The 12,206-nt window shown below is 48.9% G+C and overlaps 2 protein-coding genes across 3 annotated transcripts; both read left to right on the top strand.

Annotated features, from left to right (window-relative positions):
• The first annotated feature begins 4,377 nt into the window (after window positions 1–4,377).
• Window positions 4,378–7,213, top strand: LOC123103046 (heavy metal-associated isoprenylated plant protein 32). 2 transcript variants are annotated; one of them, XM_044524535.1, is made up of 4 exons: window positions 4,378–4,472; window positions 4,887–4,952; window positions 5,168–5,243; window positions 5,357–7,213. In XM_044524535.1, exons 2-4 carry the CDS (start codon window positions 4,923–4,925, stop codon window positions 6,814–6,816), a joined length of 1,566 nt encoding a protein of 521 aa, XP_044380470.1. In that variant the 5' UTR covers window positions 4,378–4,472; window positions 4,887–4,922; the 3' UTR covers window positions 6,817–7,213. The 2 variants fall into 2 exon arrangements, with proteins under 2 accessions (XP_044380470.1, XP_044380469.1); XM_044524534.1 differs by lacking the exon at window positions 4,378–4,472 and adding an exon at window positions 4,487–4,762.
• Window positions 7,214–7,436: 223 nt separating this feature from the next.
• On the top strand, window positions 7,437–11,960 carry LOC123103045 (serine/threonine-protein phosphatase 7 long form homolog). The gene is made up of 7 exons (XM_044524533.1): window positions 7,437–9,291; window positions 9,374–9,976; window positions 10,051–10,332; window positions 10,416–10,621; window positions 10,705–11,017; window positions 11,102–11,200; window positions 11,284–11,960. The coding sequence occupies exons 1-7, from the start codon at window positions 9,181–9,183 to the stop codon at window positions 11,809–11,811; spliced, it is 2,142 nt and encodes a 713-aa protein (XP_044380468.1). The 5' UTR covers window positions 7,437–9,180; the 3' UTR covers window positions 11,812–11,960.
• The last annotated feature ends 246 nt before the right edge of the window (window positions 11,961–12,206 follow it).

Below are 12,206 nucleotides of genomic sequence, written 5' to 3'. Positions count from 1 at the left end.
GAAAATGCTATGACCAACTATGAGAAGCTCTACTATGAAAATTCTAATTTACTTCCTCGCCTAAAGATTAGACCCTTGTTTTTTTGTCGAGAAGGACCTCAGATTAAACTGAAAATAAGTAGTGGTACAAGTACAACTCAACCCCATAAAAATAAGAAATTACAAATAGCATCCTGGGAAACCTATAGCCACACCACCAATGCGGGATGCGGGCAAGTCACCGCAGGAGCCGATGAAACCCTTGGTTATACCTGGGCATATCTTGGGTCGGGACGGGCCAAAAAAAGCCTGGTGCTAAACACCCAGGCCCGAGCCCGGCCCAGCCATCGGGCCTACAAAATCGGGTTCGAGCCCGACCCGATCCCGAGAAAGCCCAACACGGCCCAGTCGACCCGACCCGACTACGACTAAAAATGTGTTTTGTGTAGGTCCGAGCCCGGCCCGACCTGCCCGTCGGGATCAGTTTCCAGGCCCGAGCCCGGCCCAATGGCACACTCGGGCTCAACCCTGCCCGGGATTTTTGGGCCGGGTCGGGTCGTCTGGGCCGGGCTACCCATGGCGAGGTCTACCCTTGGTTGGGCGCACGGATTAAAGAGGTCAGGAACTCACCATCCTCGGTCTAGGAGGACCAGCCCGCCGGAGATAAGCTAGATTGGAACAGCGTCTCCACTTTGCGACAACTTGTTGAGCGATGACGATGAAGCACCGCCACCGACGAGAACCTGCAAACCAGAGTCACCACACTCCTAGAAAAGCTACATGCCCCCATGTTGATGCCGGAGCGCGCGTCATCACGACAGAGGGGCCTGGGCATAAAATCCACCTCGAGGCCGGCACCGCCGCACCAGCCTTGATTGGTTAGCCTGCTACCAGATCCTCCGACGGCCGCCTCACAGCGACCCACCAGAATTGAATGTAAAGCAAATATATTCCATGTCACCACCACCATTATTGTCAGGACCGCAACGGTGGAAGGACGACAAGCACACATTGCCATCAACTCTGAGGCGCCGCCGTGAAGGTTGTCGCCGATGTTGGAATAGAATTGAGGCAGACTTATTCGCCCAGACGCCGCTTCCACCATCCCAACGACGCACCACAGCAGACAAACCCTAACCCTACCTACTAGGCCAGAACGAAGGAAGGAGACCCCCCCTCTTGCCGACGAAGCAGCAAGCGAGGGGAGAGGGGACCGACGCCCTTGCCGGCGGAGATTGAGGATGGGAGTTGGTCGCCAATTGTCGCCCGAGAAAGGAGGCAGAGCTTGGTTTGTTGCAAGGATTATTGTACCCTCGTTTGGCACATGATCTATCCATTTGTCATTTCGGGTTCGGAGTGGGTGACGGCAGAAAAAGAGCATCAGGTTTTGAGTGCCGGGGGGAGGGGTAACCAAAAGCCATAACTATGCAACTTAACTCCCGCTTTCACACACACTCACAGAGAGAGTGTGCTCACTTGGCTTGGATGCATGGGATGGTGCCATTAATCAGTGTAGTCATGACTAGGAGGCCGCTTGATGAGCAATGCCCTTGCATGGTCCTTGGTAGCCACTCCATGGGAAGTATCAAGTGCTCGTGGAAAGACAACATGTGGTCAATGATGTCAAATACACGTGTATGCACCATGCTAACACTGACTAAGTTGCAATTGCCCCAGGACACATGCCTTAGAGGACTAACTGTCTAGTTCATAGTCTTCTATTATGAAGGGTTAATAGGTTCGTTAACATCCCCTCAACATGTTAATCAAATGACTTTATTTTCTAAATGTGATATTAGTTCACACATTAACCTCTGAGATGTTGACTACATACCCATAAAAAACAACAAGACCCCTAGCAAGGAGGTGGAGAATACTTAATAATACGGTGAAGTGACTCCATGAAATACTTTGATCTGTGGACGACACTGTTTTGGTAAAGGTCGTAATGATTTCATACCTATTAAATATGGAAACGCTAAAGGGCAACCATTACATGTTAGGCTTATAGGGCGATGCCGCTTTTTCCTCCTCATATACTACAATTTTTGTCAATCCCTCTGTTTCTTCAACCCGAGGCTTATAGTATAATGTGAATACTGTAAAGAGGGATGTGAAGGCGATACTCTAAAGTTAAGAAGTGGTGGTGGCAGTGACGTGGCAATACAACCATTGCTTGTTGGTCAGGTGGTGTGGGCTAGCCACCACACATATTTGCAAGTAAATGATTGCGTCAGTGGTTTCCTGGCGAAAAACTAACCACACAGGCGTCACAAAGGGTCAAGCGAGCTCGGACAAAGTCGATGCAGAGATCCAGAAGGGAAATGTGTGGAAGAAAACAACTCTATGCTTCAGAAAAACCCGGTAAAATGAATGAATATGATGATCAACGAGGTATGAGGTGTAGGTGCAAAAGTGGTGTTGGTTGTAATGGGGTTTGATAGCAATGTGTTGCTCATGTGCATTTGCCGTGAAATGGTCGAGTCCTGTAGACAATGCATGCCATAACAGATGTATATTATATTGTTCTAAGCAGGAAGTACATCAACAACACATAGGGACGGTCACTATTGAACAATGACATCTTTAACTAAAATTTTCGGTTGCGATATAGAATAGGGGTAATTCTGTAGTGATTTGTCAGACATAGAACACATGTCTAACTTTTTCTACGCACGCTATACACTCACTCGTAGCATTTACTAATAACGACTATGCATGGAATAATCTATAATGAAAAATCTCATGTGTGATTCTACTCATGTTGTCCTCACTCGGTAGCTATACATTATAGCCGGATAAGAATAAGCTAGCACATCTTTTGGTTAGCGGGATACAATCAAGACATAACGGTATGCATGCATACCATTAGGGCATGCTCTTCTAACTCTAGAGCCTAGAAATATGCACGTAAAACATACAATCGGACATGTGGTACTCCTTACATATGATTCTAACATACTGATGTTAAATCAAGCTAAAAACAGACCATCTCATTTTTAGGTGCGTGTATATTGAAATTTTTGACACAATATATTTTATTCGAAAAGATGGCATCAATCCAGTCTCTTGACTTGACCTATGGGAAAGCATTACTCGTGAACTCATCTTCTCACACCAAGGATCCTAGGATAATGCATGAAATGTGTGTTGAACCGGATAAACTTGATCGAACTATCTTCTGGTTGGTCGAATGTTGCATAGACTTGCATGAATTTTCCCAAACGCGTCTCATTACGGAAAGCCGACATAACACATTCAACTAAATAATCACTAAACATATATATGAAATATGTTTGCATCAAGAGAATCACTACGTAGTGAACAATGGTGTCTTTAACTAACTTTATCGATTGACATATACAATATGGATGGTTCCGTGAAGATTTGTCGGATGTGCGATAGAGCACACACGTCCAACATTCCATACGAACGCAACACACTCATTCTTCGCATGTATTAATAAGTATGCGGGAAGTAAACTATAACGGAAAATCTAGTGACTCTTGTCGTACTCATGCTATCGTCACACAGTCTCTATACGTTAAAAATATGATAATAATGAGCTAACTCATCTTTTGGTTGGCGGGAAACACTCAAAACCTAACGGTATGCATGGAGAGCGTTAGGGCATGCTCCTGTGACTCAGAATCTAACGAAATGCATTTGCAACAATACAAAATCATACGTGTAGTTCTTCTTACGCAGAATCCTAGCATACGAAACATGTTAAGCCAAGCTAACAAATAAACTAACTCATGTTTTGATTGCGTGTATATCCTAACATAAGGTTTTGACGCAATGTATCTTCTTCGCAAAGGAGGTGCCACCCCAGACTCTTGACTCAACTTATGGAAAGCATTGCTCATGAATAAAAATGAGCTTACTCGTCCTCTCAAACCGAGGATCCTAACATTCTGGTTGATCGAACTTTACATAGTCTTACCTGGATTTCGCCCTAACCAGTCTTAAAAGCATTTTGCATAAACAAGCTGTCATAACGCATTCAACTAAAATGTCACTAAACATGGGTATGAAACGTGTTTGTATATGTAGTCGAGGTTCAAACCCAGTTTGTCACCCCACATTGGCATTCCTAGACCAAGCAAGCAGAGACAAATACAAGCGGTACATAAACTTAACGGAATATTCCTCTGATGGTCAGTTATCCTCACGTCCCGAGAGAAATACTCCTAGTAGGCTCTACAAACAGTCTAACTGAAGTCAGAGAGAGGGAGGGACTGATATGAAATTGGCAGTTGAGTTGAACAAGACTTGCATGTACGCTTTTGCAAAAAAGAAGCGGGGAGGGGCATCGGTAAGCGCAGCAGTACACTACTCCCTGTACTTACTGACAAGTGACAAAGGGTATTTAATTCTCTCCCTGGCTAGTCTTTTGTAGGAGTAGGATTTCACACACAGAATCGGCCGAGGGGAGGGCAAAGGGAAAGGCTTCCGCTCCAGTGCCAAAGGCCAAAGGTCGAAATAAAAGGGTAAGCAGATGGAGGGTGGTGCCCGTGCTCATTAGCTTGCGAGAGAGGAAGCCTCTCCTCTCCTCTCCTCTCGCCATCTCCAACCCCTCTTCCTCCTCTGGACCACAGAGGCCTAATAGACCAAGCCCCCCTCCCTCTTGGTTTTCTGCAAACACACAAACTCTAATAAGCCACAGCCCTGTTCCTTTTCTCTCTCTCTCTCTCTCTCTCCGCTGCGCTTACTCTTTTGCGTGTGAGTGTGTGTGGGGAGATATTATATTGCCGGACACCAAGTTATCTCCAGCGAGAAGGCATTTTTTCCTCCCTCTCCCTTCTGATCATACCGCACCTTCTCTCTCAGGAGAGCAATGTTTTCCTCCTGGTTGTCGTTGTTGTTGTTTGTTCTTCGTCTGATTTGAGGCCTCCGTATGACAGATCTGGGCAGTTGCGGGGCACTTGAGGCGGTCCGGGATGAGTAAGGAGGAGGTCCTCAAGATACAGGTGCGTTCTTGCTTCGTCTCAACTCAAGACATTCCGTGCTCCTTCTTGTTTTTGCTGCCATTCTTTGATTGATTAGGCACGCACGCAGCTCTGCCTTACTTTACTTTTCTTTTCACCTGTGTTTCCTCCCGTGTCCCCCGCTATCTTGTGTTTCCAAACCTCCTTGTTTTGCTATTTTGGTGACCCTGCGTTCTCTGTTCCTCCGGAATTCCCAGACCTGCGTGCTCAAAGTGAACATCCACTGTGATGGCTGCCAGAAGAAGGTCAAGAAGATCCTGCACAAGATCGAAGGTGAGAAGATAAGCCTTTATAGTAATCTAATTGCTTCAGTTTCGCTCTTGCTTGTTATGTCTGCATTTTTTGGTTAATTTTCGGTAACGGAGATGTGTTGAATTCATCGTCAGGGGTGTACCAATCCAGCATAGACCCGGAGCAGGGGAAGGTGACGGTGTCTGGCATGGTGGATCCGGACACCATCATCAAGAAGCTGACCAAGGCTGGCAAGCCAGCCGAACTCTGGGGGTCCAAGGCTGGCATGGCTAACCAGTTCCAGAAGCTCCAACTTGACGGTGGTGGCAAGGGCCAGGCCAAGGACGCCGGTGGCAAGGGCCAGTCCAAGGACGCCGGCGGTGCCAAGGGCCAGAAAGGTGGTGGCGGCGGCGGTGGCGCCGGAGGTGCTAGCAAGGACGCAAAGATGATGATGCCGCCGCCGACGGCGCAGCAGCTTCAGCAGCTGCAACAGCAGATGCAGATGAAGGGAATGAAGCTGCCGCAGTTCATGGACGGGAAGATGCCGTTCGCAGCGGCCGCGCCGATGAAGGACCCCAAGTCCGTCAAGTTCAACCTCCCACCAGAGGATGAGTTCGGGGACGACGGCAGCGAGTTCGACGACGAGTTCGACGACTTCGACGACGAGGATGATTTCGACGATGACGGCCTCGACGACGACTACTTCGACGACCCCAAGATGATGATGAAGCCGATGGCCATGCCACCGAACGCCGGTGGGGGGGACAAGAAGGGCGGCAACAATGGTGGCAAGAAGGGTGGCAACGAGATCCCCGTGCAGATCAAGGGGAACCCCAACAACGGCGGTGGCGGTGGCGGTGGCGGTAGCAAGAAAGACGCAGGTGGCAAGCAGAACCAAGGTGGCGGGGGCGGTAACGGCAACGGCGGGGGCAAGAATGGAGGCGGTGGCCAGGCGAACAACGCCAAAGGAGGAGGAGGAGGCGCCCCGGGCGGCGGGGGCCAGCCGGGCCAACCTGGGAAGAAGGGCGGCGGCGGTGGCCCCGGCCTCGGTGTCGTTGGACCGATGGGCGGCATCGGCATGCCGCCGCAGCAGCAGGCCATGATGAGGCCTAACATGATGGGCGCTGCTGGCTTTCCTGGTGGTATGGGCCCGATGGGAGGGCCCATGGGCCACCACCCCCACATGGGAGGCGCGCAGGGCGGTGGCGGAGTCGCTCATGGCATGCCGGCCGGCGGCATGCCTCCACCTGGGTTCTTCCAGGGAGGCGCGGGCGGCGGCATGCCGTCCGGCCCCGCCGAGATGATGCAGGCTGCCGGGAACCCCATGGCGCAGCAGCAGTACATGGCCATGATGCAGCACCAGCAACAAATGATGATGCAGCAGCAGCAGCAGCAGCAGCAGGCGGCGATGTTGAACGCGCACGCCCACCCCCACCCTCACCACGGCGGTGGTGGCGCTCCGGCGGGGTACCCGGCGATGCCGATGGGGTACGGGTACGGGCGGCCGCCCATGCCGTACCCCATGGCGTACCCGATGCCGATGCAGCCGCACCCGCACGCGGACCCTTACAACTACTTCAGCGACGAGAACCCCAACAGCTGCTCGGTGATGTGAGAGGAGACGGATCGTGGCCGCCGCCGCTGTGCTGTACCCAGTGCAGTGCAGTGGCCGGCGGGTGCTTTCCTTTCTCTTCTCTTCTCACCGCCGCCGCTCTGTTCAAAGCCAACCAACCAACCAGCCAACCGGAAGGAAGGAACTCTGAGATCGTCGTCGTCATCGTCGTCCATCACCGGCTCAGTCAGTCAGTCAGTATACATGGGAAACGAGTCCCATCCCATCTAGCTCGCTCCTTTTTCTCTCTTACTTAGCTTATTTTCTCAGCAAAAAAAAGTGAACTTCCTTGAAGGCGAAGGTAGGTATAGTAATTATCTATAGTTGTCATAAGAGATGATGGTGCTTTTTATAATTCGAGACTAAGAAGGTGCTGCTGGTGGTTTCCTTCTTGCATGCATATCGCCATTGTGTTCGCTTTGGTTTGCTTTGCGTGTTCCGTGCTGTGGATGCATGACTACAACTCCACGCACATATACTACTGGAGGGAGTAGCAGTAGTGGAATGTTGTCAACTCAACTCAGTAGTGCCTTTAGCTTTCTGGCCTGCTTCGTCGGTGTGGTGTGAGGGAAGAAAGATATACTAGTCTACTACTCCTCCCGACCATGGTGACAGACAGAGGTGAATGGAGAAGGTGATGATGATGGTTGCGGTGGTCCATGTGAGCGAGCGAGGAAGGAGAGGAGAGGAGAGGAGAGGATGCTAGGTGCAGTTTTTGGCTATGCTTTCTTTTTCCTGCGCCCTGCACTCACATTATTGATGGGGTAAGATTGGGCTGTCCCCTAGCTAGCTGCATTCAGGTTGGCTTACACCAGAATTGCACACTCCCATCCTATGACCACAGTAATAAACACCACCACTGCCCCCTGCCTGCCTCTGCCTCCGCCTGCATGTTATTTCTACCTCACTGCCTGGTCCCTCACATCAATCAATTGATTCCTCTCCCTCCAACTACTACTCCATGGATCTTGCTTGGTACCGCTCTCTCTACGTAGTGGTACTACGATGCTTGCTCAGAGCTCAGTTCGGCTTAGTTGTACGCGTGGTACTGTTGGTATATATTGAATATTCGTTTGCTTTGAGAGGCCCGGTGTTGCTTTGTCGCGGATGGCGGATCCATTCCCGCTGGGCGCCGCGCCGGAGAGCCAGCCCACGCGCCGTGTCAGGGGCTGGGACCGGCCGGCGCGCGGCCAGCGGCAATGGTCGCTGCTGATCCTCTCCTCGCCATGCGCCATGGGACGTGCCATGCCGTGGATCGCCATCATTAGCCATCATGCTTCGATATTGAGCTTTTAAACCACGGTTCGACCGCCATCATTGGGCTCCAAATGGGCAGCTGCTGTGCCTCAGTTTTCATTTTATATTATCATAATGCATTCGGTGGACAAAATTACTGTTCTGACCCTTAAGGCAAACTAAATCCCGATTTGACCTCGTTTCAAAAAAAAATTCGTTTCTGATCTTTTTCGGTGACGCCAAGGTCCCTGGCGTCTGGGTTACGAAGCAGACGCCACGGTCCCTGGCGTCTGGCCCCTGGCCCGCACTGCCCGCCTGCCCGTTGACCTGCTGACGTGGCAAAGGGGCCAGACGCCAGGGTCCCTGGCGTCTGGCCCCGGTAAGTGGATAACCGCGCGGGCCAGCCCACCCATCCCCATCTTTCTTCTGGCGGCGCACGACGAACAGAGGGCTCTGTTCTTCGCCCCTTCTCTCCCTCCCACCACCACCACCCTTGATCTACTCCATCAACCCCTCAAACTCACAGATCGGACCCCCCCAAGCTTCTTTGAGGTATTCTCCCCCATTCCCTCCAATTTTTTTTGTTTTCCCCTCTTTGGTTGGATGCATTATTCAACACTAGGTGATGTTAGATGAGTAGATGGTTTCTTATTTTTAGAAAATTTTGTGTAGTTGATAGATGATTAGGTATGCAGTAGATGATGTGTAGTTGAACATGTAGGTAAAATCAATTCGGTTTTGTGTATATGTTGTCCATAGGATTTTTTTTTGAATTAAGAGGGGTGATGAATATATGATTTGTGTATGTAAAATAGACTTTGGCATACTATATTTGGTTTGATAGATGATGTGTGTATGTGTAGATAATCCTATTGTTGGCATACTATTGTTGGCAAAAAAATTTATGCAAAAGAGATGATGAAATTTTCTTATTGTGTGTGACATGATTTGTTCAATAGAATGGCGGATGATGATAATGAAATATATTTGATGGTGAAATTTGGTACTCTAGATGATATGTGTGCATATGTAGAAGAAAGAAATGATGTGGTTATGTTTGAGAAGAATGGTGTTTTCATATGGAATAAACTTGGAGAAGGAAATTGTTTGATATTGTTCATGTATTCATAGATGTTTGTGAATTTTTTTTGTAGGATGGCAGATAGTGATGGAACTTGGTATGACGGATTAATCGATGAGTGGGATAAGGAGCATCGTGCTCGTGCCATTGAAAATGGACAGGTAAGAAGCAAGACTGGGTCAATTTTCGTTGTTTCTCATTTGTGTTCTTGTATTGATTATTAAAACATCACTTTATTTGCAGGTTGTAGTTGCTATGCGCATGAGGGGTCATTCCGCTGATGACTTTGATTACGACCCGCGGTATGAGCCTTACATTCGGAGATTGGGTCTTCTCCCATTCGTGTTGCAGTTTAAGCGACACGCTTCGCCGGTGAACCACGCGGCGCTGACCGCACTTGTGGATCGTTGGAGGCCGGAGACTCACTCCTTCCACCTTCCATGTGGGGAGATGACGATGACCCTACAGGACATGGCTATGATAAGCGGCCTTCCTATCAATGGACAAGCTGTTACCGGTCGTGTCAGCGTGGGTAATTGGCGAGAACGGACTGCCGATTTAATTGGCGTTCAGCCCGAGGGCCCTCAGGAAGGCAAGACCGATACAGCGAAAGTGAGGCATTCTTGGCTAAAACTGGTCAGAGGAAACACCAACCCGTGCCCTCAGGATGCCAATGACGTGGTTGTGCAGCAGTACGCGCGGGCCTATCTTTGGTATGTACTAACCAAGGTAGTCTTCTCAGATGCAACCGGGAACTCAGCCCTCTGGATGTTCTTGGAGCCACTTAATAACTGGGATACCCAGTATAGCTGGGGTTCGGCCGCACTAGCATACTTGTATCGTCAGGTAAGAGATATTTGCAACCAATTTTTTTGCATTTGTCATGCGCCTCCATATCTAACATGTTTGTTTGATTGCAGCTTGACTTGGCGTGTCGGAGGAATGGAGGTACATCCTCATTGTCTGGATTTGTTTGGAGCCTATCCGTGTGGATGTGGGAGCGGATCCCGGTTGGACGGCCCGATTTGAAGAACCCCCTCATGGCAAACCCACGAGGTAATCATGACGGGTTGCATGATGATGATCCATATCGGCGCCCTACGCTTGCTTACTATTGGGAACAAGTGACAGTGTACACAGGAAGCTCGCATGTGCGATACAAGTGCTATATGAACGAGCTAGACACCTTGACTGCTGAGCAGGTTATGAGAAGTTCGATGAGATAAAATTTAGTCAAGAATGAAACTTATGTATGTAGCTAACAATGTATCTCTTTGTTTTGCAGGTACATTGGTTGCCTTATGTGGAAGATCGTGACTTTGATCTTAATGAGATGTGCACGCGTGATAGCCATCTTTGGCGGGCGAGGTGCCCAATGATATGCTTCTTCGCAGTCGAGTGGCACTTTGTAGACCGTGTGGCAAGACAATTTGGAAAAAGACAAGGTATTCCAATTGAGGAGAGCAAGGAGGAAATGCTATCTCTGCATCGGTAAGCAAGCATGCCTTGAGTATGTAGTAGAGCATTGAATAAGTCAGTGTTTGCTAATGCTTTGTCCCGTGCATCATTTGTAGGTTCGATCGAAGGAACAATCAGGATATATCGGATTGGGCAAACAAACACCGTGCGTGGATAGAAATTTGGAATCAAAGAGACACGTTAGTTCAATCAGAGAATAGACCTCACAATCAGTCAGCATATCAGAAGTATCAAGTGTGGTATGCGGATCGTTACTGGTTAAAGCTGAAGCCAGGTTGGACTCACGAGGAATGGTCGGAGTTGGTGTCTGAAGACCCGGAGACTGCAGAAGGTTATCATACCTTCAACACGGCTGTGAGAGACACCAGAGGGGCTCATGTTGACTACGCACCGATGCATGACGAAATGGTAGTCTGTTTGACCTATTCTAACATACTTGCATCATGTTGTCTTCTTTCAAATACATAAGTTTGGTGTGTTCATGAATTGCAGGGCAGAGAGTTGCTTCTGTGCGTCAACGATGCCAATGTTGCACTGAGTCATCCACCTGGTGGTGCATTATCTGAGAGGACTCTTAGGAGCACGATGGAGGTTAGTCGCAATATATTATAAAAGTTTTTTTCGCGGATTAGTTATTTGGATCTCATATCATAGCATCTTTTGTGTTGTCGCAGAAGTTCAAGAAGCGGTTCCATAAGATGGCAACTATGCTTTCTTGCCATGGTGCTCAGTCCAGTGACGTGTATGCACCAGGTAGCCGCGCCGCCAGAGCTAATAAACGGCGTTATGTCCAGAACGAAGAGGACATAGAGGAGGAGGTCAATGAAGAGGAGCCAGCACATCAAGAGGAGCCAACACATCATGATGAGCATGAGTATGATGCAACACATCAAGAGGATCATGAGTATGATGTTGATGCTCCACAACCATCACAGGTTACACAACCGACACAAGGCAATGCCCGCTCTAAAAAAGGCAAAGCAATAGCTAAGACACCGGACCAGAAAGGTAGAAAGAAGATATGGAACACTCAATTCCATAGTCCGGAGTATCCTCATCAATTTATGCCTGCGGGAATGCAAAGATATAAGTCCAACATTGATGCAGAGGCGGAGGAGGCTAGCGAAGAGGAGGAGCATGAGGCTAGCGAAGAGGAGGAGCATACACTTGCAGATATCGTGAAGAGAGGAAGGAAGAAGTGAGCTTGTTGTAGTTTGTTTCAATGAGCTTGTTCTAGTTTGTTTCGACGAACCTGGTGTAGTCTCTTTCCATGAACTTGTTGTCGTTTCTTTCCATGAACTTGTTGCCGTTCGAATTAAGTTGTACCGGATTCGTGAAGTTGCTATGAATGTTTGACATGAATGAATGATGTGATTTATGGTAATTGTTGTTTCCTGTGATTTAGTCATTTAAATGAATGTTTATATGAATGTTTGACATGAATGATGAAATCTGTATTTAGTCATTTATATGCACAGGGAGCCAGACGCCAGGATCCTTGGCGTCTGGCTGTATGTCAGGGGACCAGACGCCAGGGTCCTTGGCGTCTGGATGTATGTTAGGGGACCAAACGCCAGGGTCCTTGGCGTCTGGCAGT

The sequence above is a fragment of the Triticum aestivum genome, chromosome 5A (genome assembly GCF_018294505.1).
Source record: "Triticum aestivum cultivar Chinese Spring chromosome 5A, IWGSC CS RefSeq v2.1, whole genome shotgun sequence".
Taxonomy (NCBI): domain Eukaryota; kingdom Viridiplantae; phylum Streptophyta; class Magnoliopsida; order Poales; family Poaceae; genus Triticum; species Triticum aestivum.
This window is presented reverse-complemented; position numbering and strand designations above follow the sequence as displayed.